Below are 13,619 nucleotides of genomic sequence, written 5' to 3'. Positions count from 1 at the left end.
ATACAGTTACTAAATTATTACTCTGCTTTTTTAGTGAATCCCACCACTTTCTGTTGCTGCACGCAGTAAAATCCTTCACAGTGCAGAGGTGCCCACTCCTCCCTCCTCATCTCACTCTGTTGTTTACTCTGCTCCTCCCACCTGCGCCTCAGGCTTATTCCAAACTCCTGGCCTTGGCACTAACTATACTTCAGGGCTTGCCATGCTGTGGCCCGGAGGAGTACAGGCAGCCTAGCTGAACTTTGGGCTCAGTGTGTCAGTTCCTCAGAGACCTTCCCTGACCATCAACCTAGAGTATCTGCATGTATTGTTTATCTTCTCACCTTGTGGCTCTGTTTTCAACCCCTGAAGCACTATTACCTGCCTGTCTTCTCCAGTCATCTCCAGGAGAAAACAAAATATCACATAAATTTTCCACAAAATAAGTTCTATAAACCATGAGCAATATTTTTGCTGTTTGTTATATTAGATCTAGAAAACAGGCTTAATTAGGTTACAAGGAAGCAGATTTTAATCTCTTCTCCATAAAGGGCAATCTGTAAAAAAGAAATTGAGTCTCCAGCCAAGTTTTCACATTTTTTTGTGGAAATTATTCTGTGTTGGTTCATTAAAACATAAAAAATGGGGGAGAAATGTTAAAATATCTTATCCCAATGAATAACTGATATTACAAAAAATTCTTCATAATCTTTTTTTTTTCTTTTGGTACCGGGGATTGAACTTGGGTCCTTGCAGTTGCAAGGTAGGCCACCGAACCACTGAGCTAAATCCCCCGCTTTCATAATCTTAATGATGGACATTATCTGCTAATCATGGTCCTCTGAAATATAAATGAAATTTAAAAAATCAGCCTGCTTCAAGATACATACTTAGAAGTCAAAAATCAAAAAGAATTAACTAATAAGAAAAGCTCAGACATTCAAAGAAACATACTATTCAAAATATCTGACCAATATTCTTCAAGTACAACAAGGTCAACACAAAGAAAATCTGTGAAAGTATTTCAATCTTTAGACCATGACTTTGTAGAAAAATGCTTCTACTCTTGAGAAATACACGTGGCGTTTAGGAAAATTCACACAAAAAATGACGGATGGCTGCATAACTAGATAGGTAGACAGTCTTATAAAAAATTTTTAAGGCTACCAAGTGAGACAAAAATTCACTCATGTCAGTGATGAAAATAATAATAATTAGTTGATAAACTATAAACAGATATGTACAAGAGAATAATGTGCTACAAAATAATCCAATAAAAATGGCAACATCTATTTTGTAAGCTCATATACTGCATTATTACTTTGATATATGAGATTTATAAAAACTGACTTTGAAATGTACAGAGCTTTTGGAATAAGAGCCTTAATAAATCGGTTTCATTGCTTATGAATATATTTTAGAAAAACACCATGATAACACTTCAATTTTAAATTGAATGCTGAATGAAAAACTTAAATTATTAAATAGTGCAAAAAAAATCCAATGTCAGTTTGATGAGATAAATCATTTCCTATATCCTTTATAATTTTAATTTTCAATTGAGGCACTACAAATAAAAATAATAATAAAAAGCAGCTTCAAAGTGGTTATAGTGTATTCCTCACTTTAAAAAGAAAGAAAACATGCTTGTAGAGATTAACTAGTTTTCCTAAATTCTAGATAGGTATTATGTGACACACATAAAAAATTACAATTGCTTTCCCATTCTTTGGTTAGAAGTAACTGTTACACAATCAAATAACATATACCTCGATATAAAGCTTACATATATGGTATTGCCAATGTTAATTTAAGTATTTCTGTAGTTATGTGTATTGTATTGTTAGAGTTATATGTAACAATTTGTATCTTTAAGATCAAAATGATAATGAAGAAAAAATGAGATAAAAATTTTTGCTTTTTTATTACCTGGAGAAAGTATAAATTCAAGATATACACATACATGCACATATGTATTTATATAATTATATTGATTTTATGCTTTAGTTTGAACCATTAGGCTTCAAACTAAATGGGCAGTATTTATGGCCCAAATAATATACTCATATTTCTTGTTTCATTTTTTTGCTGACCCAGCTCTCTTTAGAGTTACAAATTGCAAGTATTTGGTGCATTCCATGGAATATGCATCTTAAAGATGATACATGGCACAAAGTTATACTAAAACAATAAAAGAAGAAAATCTCTAAATGAAACTGTATTCAAGGTTCAGCTGGGGATATGTACTGACCCACTTTAAAATTAAAGTGATGCTTTCATCAGGATTCTTATACCCGCGCGCGTGCACACACACACACACACACACACACACAACATGCACGCAGAATTTCCCACTGAGGCAGCACATAGTATATATCAAAGATCTGTCAGTGAAACAGCAGATTACCACCCCAAAGGCAAGGATATGCATGTTAAGTGTCGCTTGCTTACTAATTATACTGAATATTTTTAACCTTAGCTCTTTAAAGAAAAATCATGATAATAGGAAATTTAGGTTGTAATTAAAATAGAACACCACAATCATTTCTAAGACACCAGAGAAGTTCCCTTATTCCCCAATGTGTATTCCTGTATTAATATCGGTTGTGCAACCATTAAAAACTATACATCTGAATTTTCAAAGTAGTAGCAATTCTATCTTACGAAGATAACTTATTACTTTCATTATTGTGAACTCTGCATCACCGGACTTAATTCACGCTAAATTCTGTACATATAATAGAATGTCACATGGAATAAAAAACTTGATGGCATATCTATTATTTTACTCACCAGTTGTTTCCACAATGCCTTCTAGGATGACGACAATCTCGAACTGTTCAGTTTGCATGCTTCTCTGCGATAAGTCATAAAAGGGGCTTTTGGCATCGATCACGTGGCAAATTGTGAGAGGGGACACAAGAAAAAGTTGATCTGCCCCTGTGCTAAAACCTACATCCAGTTCAAGTTGGTCGAGGGGAAGGAACTCCCCCTCAGGTGTCTGTCGAGACTAGACAAGCACACAGAAAAAGAGAAGAAATCACCACTTGTACTGAAATTTTCAAGGCAGCCCAACAGTAATTTACATCATTGCCAACATTCTGCACTATCAATCATCTGCAACAAAATCCAAACAAATCATTATGCAGCTATGTTCTAGCAAATGGGATGAAATCCCACATAGCTCATGTGGAACATACATGCATTATTTATAATACACAACTTGCTATAATTACTATTCCCTAACTCGTGAGCTCTGGAGAAATGCCTGGCCCAACAATGGCTGTTAGCACACACTGTAGAAAAGACTGTACATTGCCACTGCTCGACACAAGTCACTGCATGATAACTCATTGCATGCCAGATTTTTCCTTCCTCACAAAGCAAATAAATAGACAATCCTTGTAGAGTTTGGTAAAACTGGCAAAAGGGCTATTAAGAAGATACTTATTGAAATATTTAAAAGCACAGCACAATAATTTATTTTTCAGTACCTCTGAAAACTAACAAATGGAAATAAATTGGAAAGAAGAATGAAGATTTTTGTCCCATTGAATTATGTTACGTACACAAGAGTTTACTTAATCAAAATAAAAGGTTGATGCTGTTAGCTAATGACTTTAAAACTCCTAATAATAAACTGCATCATAATTGTTTACTTCCCTACTTGTTGATTTTGAATCACAAAATTGTTCTAAACAGCATTAATCAAAATACAATTTAAATAGTTTTATTTGATAAATAGTTCAGTAAAACTTTCATCAGGTAGTGGTATTCAGATTTAATATAAATCACTCACAATTTAATTCAATAAATTATTCACATGCTAAGACTCTAAATGCAAATTAAATGTGACATAAAAATCAACAAACCATGAAAGTTAACTTACTCATTTTTTTCCATTCATTTGCATTTTGTTTTCCATATCATTCATGTACAATAATCATGTGTGAGCAAATATTTAAATTTAGTTTACAAAATGGAAGTAGAAAAATCTGGATACTTAGAAGTTGCATTCAGAAAAAAACATTAGTTAGGTGGAGGGCCCCATGATACCAGCCCATGAAATTTTGAAAAATCCAGTCCATTTTTGAAAGAATTTCTGAAAAGATAATTTAATAAAATTGAACCTAAGACACTTGTCTGTCCAATTAAATGGTAGTTTGAAGACAAAATTCTTACTGAAATACATTGGTTGCAAAAGTGGAATAAATGAGTCTGAAACACTGAGAAGTTGGATTAGAACAAATTCCTTTCTGGCAAAACAGAAAATGTTTGAATGGATATTGGTTTATCCTGGCAGCAATTGAGGCCATCTCAGTAGGAATATTAGTCAATTAGAGAGATTAGTGATATTCACAAAAGATATTTGTATTGAAAAAAATTCAATGACAGCATTGAACTTCTTTCTGTACTCTGTGTGTAGTTTTTAATAGCGGAAGAGGAGGGCTAAGATGGAGTGAAGGAAGAGGAGAGGGTGAGAGTGGGAGGAAGAGAAAGAAAAAATGATCATTGATGCAAAAGAAAAATCTGTGGAAAAACCTAATGGCACAAAAACAAAACCAGCAATTCTGCAAACCTATGTTGGAGAAAACTAGGCATTTCGCAACCAGCATGAAAAATTTCTCTGTGGAAACTTTTCAATTCATCTATTCTTCTAAACCCACATCCCAATTAGAAAAATATGGATGACGCTAACATGTTTCCTACTACACAGTTACACGATGAGTAATGACCATGAAAACCAAATGCAAAGCAAACATCAAAACAAAAATGCTGTGTCACTGTTTTGTCACCTAGTAGGAAACAGGTGCTATATAAACACAAGGTGGTATTCTGATATTTTCAATTAATTGCCAAGATTTAGGTGCATTTACTGACTATTCTGAGTTCAGCTTTTCATGCACTACGTGGCAGTGTTGACAATGATAAATCTTTAAAATATCAATTTTCCACTTATTTAAAAATATTTTTCTCCAAAGAATATATATTTCTACTTTATGTATATACAGTACTAAATTTTATCTTTTTTAGGTATTGGTCACTTTACACCTGTGTCTCATTCTAAAGGGCTTTAGTAAAAGGTATTATATTTCATATTCCCCAATCATTCAATAATCCATGAAAACAGAGGAAGTGGCCTAGAAACAGGCAGGCTATCAGGAGAATTTTAATCTGGAAATAGAAATTCTTTATTTTCAACAAAACAGTTTATTCAAATATAAGCAATTTATTCTTAAATATTCATCAATATCACTTAACATGGCTTCTGATTTTAAATACAGCATTTGTCCCATATATTCAAAATGCTGCTATGTGATCCCGTCCCACTCCCACTCTCCCACCGTCAACACTGTTTCCTATCCAGTTTAGGACCTCTTATGTTACACTATGGAAAAATTACCAGTAACTTCTTTTCTTTGAAAGACTCTGTCCAAGACTCTGTATGTTTAAAATAAGTCACACTCACTATGAATTAAAAATTATTTTCCAGTTGATGCTGTTCAATTTAATTTTTTTTCTTAATTCCTAGGACACATTACAGACATCTACAATTTTTATCATCCAGGTCTTCTTTGTTAGGCCATCACATATTTTAACTCTTAATATGCTCATTTCTCAGAATTTTGTTTGTGTTTTGTACTCTGTGATAGTCTAAGAGGCCTGCTAATAACTGGAATTAAGTAGAAATCTTTGGCTCATGTCAAAAATAAAAGATGGTGACAGTGTGACAGGTGCTTGGAAATCTAGGACTATTTGAAGTCTGAGCTCCTGACCAGAATCAAGTGTGTAGCCAAACACTTTTGATATTCCAGGGATCTACATAAACATACACATTCTTCCTTAGTCTTCCATATAATTCTTTTTTTTCCTTCTATATAATTCTATCTAGGATTTCCTAATTTTGCTACAGTGCTGAAGATTTACAAAGTTTAAAAAAGAACCTATGTTAGTTCCAAGTCTCTCCAATTACATTTGAGGAGGGAGAGAGACTTTTGTTTAAGAAATTTGATATACATGTGTATATGAAAAAGAAAGATGAAGAAAACAATGAATTATATATGTGCTTTTCTAGAATTAAACTGTGATCTGTAACTGAGTATGTAACAAAACAGCAGCACTGATCTTCCCTTAGCTTCATATTGTCTTAGTATCAGTTACTGTGTTTCACCTAGAAATCTTTGGTAATAGGCAGAACATTTTTGGATAAATAACAAACTTTTCTTCATTATGTCATCATAAGAATTGTGATATTAGGATACAGCTTTTTGTTATTGCTGCAATTATCTCCTTTAACTCTCTAAACTTCCTAATTTCAAAGGGAATATAGAACCAAGATAATTTCCTAGATAAAAATGTTTAGGTAGTTGCAGTCTAGATCAACAACAATTCACAATTCATATTGTTTTCAAATTAAAAGTCAGTGGTAAAATTTCAGATTATGCAGTAAATTATTTACAAAGATTTGACTTCTACTGTGTGAAATAATAACTTTGAATCTTTAAAGTAGAACTGGAAAGAAATAAAAGCTTAGAGGAAAGGCAATGAATGGAAAATTGTTAATTTTTAAATTTTATAAAATAATTTGAAAAGTTATAGACTGACTTCCATACAACTTTTTTCCCCACTTTTAGGGAATCATAAAAAGGAAATGAATTTATTCTACCATCTTAAGTCCATGCTCATTAAATAAATTAGAGCAAACTTGTAGAATTATGAGAAAAATTGAGGCCATTGAAAATTTAAAATGTGTTTAAATCCACCATCCAAAAATGTAATTTGAACAACTCAGTATTGTTAAGGTGATTTTGTACCATTTAGATTGTGGCAACAATTTTGAGGTTATTCTTCATAATAAAAACATACTGTGTCATAAATGTTTCCATTGTACACATTTTCATTATATGTGATTGGTTCTATGTATACAGTTTAACATTTATGCCACAAAGAAGCAATTAATGTCAAAAGACTTTGAAATTCCTTGAAATCTAGATAGTCCTACAAAATAATACAGGTAGATTCTAACTGCAGGTGGAAAAAACTAAAAGTTGCATATGCCTGGAAGGGACCATCATAGTCAGGTATTTTCAATCAAATAGCTTTCATATAACAGATGAAAAATTGTTCAAGGCTTATGCACACACACACACACACACACATACACACACAATATACACATTTAGCACTATCTTCAAATAAACAGATCCATATTTGGTCCTCCTCTTGCTGAATGAGATGAGGAAAAGGGTCCCAAATCAGTCTACAGGGACCCAATGCAGCAATCCAATCCATATCTTTGCTGCCTTTCTCCCATCTGTAGCCTGTGACTCTCTTATAGCAGAGTGAATCATGGGGAATTTCTGAATAAAATATTTACTCCCTCTCACCTGACTCTAGATTTACCATTAACATATTCCAAAAAAAGGCCCATGCCCTACCACCTCTCTTAAATTGCAACTGGAACAGAACCCATTGGGCCAGTAATAGGAACAAAAGGAAAGGAGGTTTGGATGGAGAGAATAAGCAAAAATTCTGGTTACAAAGACCCCACCATTTTATCTAGAATTCTGCTTTTCTTTAAATGTGTAATGTGTATGCTTGTGTTTATTTATGGTGGGTACATGTTGAAGTTAGAAACAAAAGTTCATGAAGTGAAGCAAGAGCAGTATCTGAAAGTTAATGTTAAAAAAATAAGCAAATATAGATTCCTGGATCAAGAATAAATGTGTCTTTGAGAGTATACATAGTTATGACAATACCTTTGACACTCAGATCAAAATTTTAGTCAAGAAAAGGAGAGTATAGATCTACAGATCAATTACATCTCAGTGACCTGCAATAACATTTTACATTTATATAGATTGCTTGTTCTTGAATAACGTGAATATTCAGATAATGAAAAAAAAAAAAAGAAAAGAAACAAAAGCTAGGGCAGGGGATTTAGCTCAGCGGTTCGGTGGCCTGCCTCGCAAGCGCAAGGACCCAAGTTTGATTCCCGGTACCAAAAAAAAAACAAAAACAAAAACAAAGAAACAGATAATGAGCTTATCAAAATTGAGTATAAAATTTAAAAATATGTTAGGTTAATTAACCCTTTAAATTATTTTTATGACAAGAACATTTTTATAGAATAGAATCTATTTTATCTTGTAATAGATTGTGTGAGGCTTGTATAACACTCAAATGCAAGAGCAGCTCATAATTCCTCGAGAGCCTTTTGTGGAGTTTGTAATAACTATGGATAAGATTTGTAACCCTATTTGCACATTCTCCTCCTCACCAACACCCTCCAATCCATCAAATGCTTTCTACTGCTTCTCTTTATCATTTGTTCCTACCTACTGCTGTTTATTTGTGGGTCTCCAAGTCCCTTATTTCTGTTTATCCTTTATTCTCTAAGCATTCTGTACTTTTCAGGAATCACAATAAAATTTTTAAAAACCTGTAGTGTTACTATTAAAAGGAATTATAATTATAGATTTTACAAAGAACCCAAAGTTTATACTTATAAGAGAATTATTTCACTTTTCTCAAAGAAAGCAAAGGGACTGTGCTATTCTAAAAGGCATAATAAATCCATTTAAAATTCACCAAACAATATGAGAACCTAGCTCTTGAGAGTTCTGAAATCCTCAGTCTTAGACTCCTTAAATATACTTTTCACCAGCGTGGATCATGGTTTCAGAAAAAATATAGATGCTATATATGTGGGGGATTAATTTTCAATTGAAGATAAATCATTGCCTCAAGCTTAAAAGTTCAAATTAACAGATCAATTGGAGATAAAAGCCAGTCATAAGAAATAAGGTCATAGAGAATCAAATCCTAGTCACATTTATGTAAATGTGACATTGAATGAAGACATAGAATGAATACAAGTCAATAATTATGTAAAAATGTCCTAGAATCTGTGATCCAGGAATCACTGCAGTTAAAAGATCAATAAAATGTTAGGGTAGGTCTCAGAATATATCTTAGTGGTAGAGCATTTGCTGAGCATATGCAAGGCCCTGAGTTAGATTCCTCACACTGAAAAGAGAAAAAAGAGGGTAAAGTGTTCAGTGGTTTTTATACACAACAATTTTAATTGAATGTACATGTAATCACATTCATAGAAGAAAACCACAAAGCATTCAACTAAAGTATTAATATGCGATTTTTTAAAAATGTGAGTACCAAAATAAGGGATGTGATATTTGAAGAGGAAGAGAATGCACTTCATTAACTTTCAATAAATGAAAGTTAAAGGTTGCATAACCTACCTCCTCAGAAAGACGATTACTGACAATGAATATAAATATAAAGAAATAACATAACACTTCCATGAGAAACTTCATTGTTTCTTTCAAAATATAGAAGCAAAAATAGTTGGCTTTACATTTATTTTATGTAAAATGTTTAGTTGAGAATATATAAGCATATATATGATATACACACATGGTATATATACATATATATATATATATGACACACTTCAGATACTAATTTATAAATTATTGAACAATGCATCAAAATTTTCCTACAGCACATTATATGTCTAGGGTAGTCATCGTTAGAAAGGAATAAATGAGATCCTAACCCAATCCTAAGTTATGAAGTTATCATTTGAGCCATAGTCCTGGTATTTTTATTAAAACTCTCCACAAGATGATACATTAAATTAGTATGGCCACAATATTAATTAATTCCTACTCTCTAAGGTAAACAACTAAAATAAATTGATAAGTCAAAGAAATTTTCATATGGTAATGATATTAATAATATACATATTAATACAGTTTTTACAACTCATTGATTTTAAAGAATAAAAATTATATCTTTTGTATTTCATGTAATTTATTTTATATTTTTGCTCAGTAAAAGAATTGACATCTCTTTGCATATATTTTGATGTTCTATATTCAATTGCTAAAGATATTTCAATATTTTCAAGCTGAGAATTTTGGAGTAGAGTTGAAACAAATTTGCCTTCATAAAGGTAAGATGCACAATTAAAAATTAGGCCAAGAAACTTTCATCAAAAGTTAGGAAATTTAAAATTATTATATGTCTAAAACTTAATAATAGCAAATACTAGAAAGCTATATCCATGTTATTTGTGTCTTTCCAAGAACTGAAAGTGCTTTATAATTATTAAATAAAACTTTAATGTTGATATTAATAAAGCTTTTATTCAGCAAATATAAAAACAGAATGAAATTATGTAATATGAAGATAATACATGCACTATAATCATTGAATAGTATATTAATTCTTGTTGCCTTAAAATTATATATATTCTTCATTAAAAACACACCATTTTACATTTAAAATGTTAAGTGGAGTTTAAAATAAAAAACTGAATATATATAATAATATGAAATAAGAATGCATAAAACTTTTAATAAAATATTTTAAATTTGAGATTTTGGTATAGCGTCTCTCCCATAAATAGCTGACTGTTTTAGGTCACTTCAACTCAGTCCCTAATAGAAAATGAGAGCAACTATTAAAGGCAAATCTCGCCTCTAATTTTGCCAAATAATATTATTAGTTCCCCTCTAAAGCATGACTATTTTTTTAATGAACCCAAGGAAATGACAAGAACTGCAAGAATTCACTTAACTACTATGGCTACAGGAATAAACAACTTCAAACAAAATACACTAGCTGGCTTGTGTGAAGAACTGCCTACCACTAATCAATTCCTCTTCCTTCACAAAATCAGGGGAGAATTTCACTATAATTTGGTTTAAATGTAAATTTAATGCTACATATCAATCATTCTGACTTTTGGGACTAACATCTTGACAAATCAACAGTCAAGAACTTTTTAGGATTGTTCTATCATTTTAATTAGAGATTTCTTTATCACCTTGTGTTAATGTAGCACCTTGATCCAAATTTGTCAATAATATAAATCTTTTATATTTTTAATCAAGACACTACTTATATGTGGTACATGGCCTTATGCAAAAAATTTTTTTTCAGGAAACTTCACCACTGTAGAGACAGAATGTTTTAGTTTAATCTTGTGTGTGTATGTAATTAATAAATAGTCTGATTTTAATTATATTTGATTTTTTAAAAATAAGATTTGATGACATCTAAAATCTGAAAAAGACATCTGTTTCAACAAATAACTTTACATGTTTGAAATATATTAAAAATACTAAATGGAACTTAAATAAATAGCCTCTGAAGTCTATATTTCACTTTCTAAATTACTTTTCCAAAAAACTCCAAAGTGATACATAAACAGATTTGTTTTTGAGAGAGAGAGACTTTGGTATTATTCTAACAAAGTTGCTCCTATCTTCCCAGTAGCCCTAACCTAAAGAAAGGAAAGATATATCTTGGTCTGTGCATAGAAACAAGGACATACAACAATTACCACTGTAATAACTATGTTTAAAACACAACTGCATAGATTCATGAAACAACCTGCTTAATTAATTAATTAGTTAACAAAATAAGATGCTAATCTAAATATGAAAACTGTATGCAATTCATTAATTACATAATACACTACTCAAATTATTTATTCATGGTTATATCATCTATTAAATATACATCCAAATGGGGCTGATAATTTTATAGCCTGATATATAAAATTTGGTCTACTTACTGTCAGCAGTATAGTAAATATGCATGTGGCGTAGAGTGACAGGCCAAGTGAACTTCTTTAATTCAAACACTACCAAACAACTTAATGAAGAGTAATTAAAATAAGTTCTTATAAGTGAATAAGGAAAATGACATAAAATAAAAGCTCTTTAAAGCACATTGGGTCACTTTTAACTAAAACATAAATTAGGGTGGTGAAAACCAGTGTACAGGCAGACAATGAAAACTGAAATTTCAAAGGCAGAAAACATCAATTTAAGTGACTATCAGATTCTCATTTTACTAATACTAAATTCTGAATCCGGCTATGGTTCTCTAAACAATCTCAGATAAATAATTTCCAATTGATGAATTATTTGAGGTAACACTTTCAATTTATAAACAGATAAATACTAAGGCAAATCTCTCAAGGAAAAATAATTGATATCTGGAGAAAGAACTATTCTTTAAGCCCTTAATTCTTCCTCCCCAGACTCAACTGTATGAGAGGCTAAGGAGCACCTCTCTTGTTTGTGGTGGTGCCCTCTAACGACTAGAAGAATCTTACTTTAATTACCACTCCATGTGCCATTTGTTTTAGCATTTACACCACTGATGGTAGGAAGCAATCTTCTTTAATGGATGCTGAAAAGCTTCAAGTGAAATCTGTAACTGACAAAGGCTTCATAGAAACAGGCAATTAAGAATAAAATTAACAAGAAGCTCTGCAGGCAAAGCACTCAAGCTTTCACAGAATACTTCTCTAGGAAAATATTTTGTAAAAATAAAAATTTAAGAGAACCAGGTGTGGTTTCTTCCACTTTGTTTACCGCTTCCTGGATCTGAGTGTTAAAAAGATCAAGGCAGGTATAGTTAAACTCACTGGGTCCAGACAAGGAACTCAACTGCTAATATTATTAGGGAGAAAAAAGCAGAAAGGCAAACCCAAAGCAAAAGTTGAGTTAAGTTCACCACCTGTTTTATCAAAATAAAAGCTGTTCAATTTAGCTTTAGCACTTTAGTTTTAAGGGAGCAGTGTGTATACAGCAAATCAGAAGTGTTCTAAACAGCCAGGTCAGGGGGAACATTTCCATAAAGGATCCAGGAGCGCACACCTTGACTCCTTAAGGGTTACTACCCCAGAAAGAGACATAAGTGCATCAGAAACGCTGACTATGAATAAGAGTAGGAAAAGAGCGAGTGAGAAAAGAAGAGACTTGAGAGTTGTGCTCTTTGCCCAAACCTTCAGCGCTTCTCCCCTACCCCCAAGTGACTACCTGTGGCGACAGGTAAACGGGAAGTAAGTGGGTAGCGCAGCTCTTGGGCGAGCTAACCTCCGGGTGCGAAGGCGCTCGCCTGCTGAGGAAGGGGAGGCAGTACTTACTTTGAGAAGCTTGCAGCGGATCTGCGCAGAGACCATGTGGCTGTTGCGCAGGTTGCCCACCCGGAACATGAGCGTGAGTTTTCCGTCCCTCATGGAGATCACCGCGTGCTCGCTAAACATGAGGGTCTCGGCTCGCTTCTTGGGCTGGGACATTTTGATGAACATGCAGCCGATGAGGAAGGCGTCCACGATGGAGCCCAGGATAGATTGGAAGAGGAAGAGGATGATGCCCTCGGGGCACTTGTCGGTGATGTATCGATAGCCATAGCCGATGGTGGCCTCGGTTTCAATGAAGAAGAGGAAGGCAGAGGGGAAGTTATAAACATTGGCCACGCAGGGCGTGTAGTTGCCGACGTGGGCTTTGTTCAGGTCGCCCCGAGTGTAAGCGATCACCCACCACATGGACGCCATGAAGAGCCAGGCCACGGTGTAGGTGAGGATGAAGATAAAAAGATTCCAGCGCCACTTGAGGTCCACCAGTGTGGTGAAGAGGTCCGAGAGGTAGCGGCTCGTCTCGCTGCCCAGGTTGCCGTGCTGCACATTGCACCGGCCGTTCTTGTCCACGAACCGCTGCCGCTTCTTCTTGGGTATGAGCTGCTGCTGCGGGCCCTGGCCCGGCCCCTGGGGCTGCAAGCCCGAGCCGCTGGAGGAGGGGGTCACTACCTGGTAA

General features: G+C 33.5%; 1 protein-coding gene across 1 annotated transcript in view; it reads right to left on the bottom strand.

Moving 5' to 3' along the window:
* Kcnj3 (potassium inwardly rectifying channel subfamily J member 3) overlaps positions 1–13,618 on the bottom strand; it is a gene marked incomplete at its 5' end in the record, with an annotated part of 142,808 nt that extends 129,190 nt beyond the window's left edge. The window contains 2 exons of the mRNA XM_010639308.3: positions 2,773–2,989; positions 12,950–13,618. Of these exons, the coding sequence (XP_010637610.1) occupies positions 2,773–2,989; positions 12,950–13,618 (886 nt within the window). The remainder of the gene's footprint in view (positions 1–2,772; positions 2,990–12,949) is intronic.
* Between the last annotated feature and the right edge of the window lies 1 nt (position 13,619).

Source organism: Fukomys damarensis, unplaced genomic scaffold (genome assembly GCF_012274545.1).
Source record: "Fukomys damarensis isolate Sample0158 unplaced genomic scaffold, DMR_v1.0_HiC HiC_scaffold_29, whole genome shotgun sequence".
Taxonomy (NCBI): Eukaryota; Metazoa; Chordata; class Mammalia; order Rodentia; family Bathyergidae; genus Fukomys; species Fukomys damarensis.
Note: the sequence above shows the minus strand (reverse complement) of the source record. Positions and strands in the feature narration are given on the sequence as shown.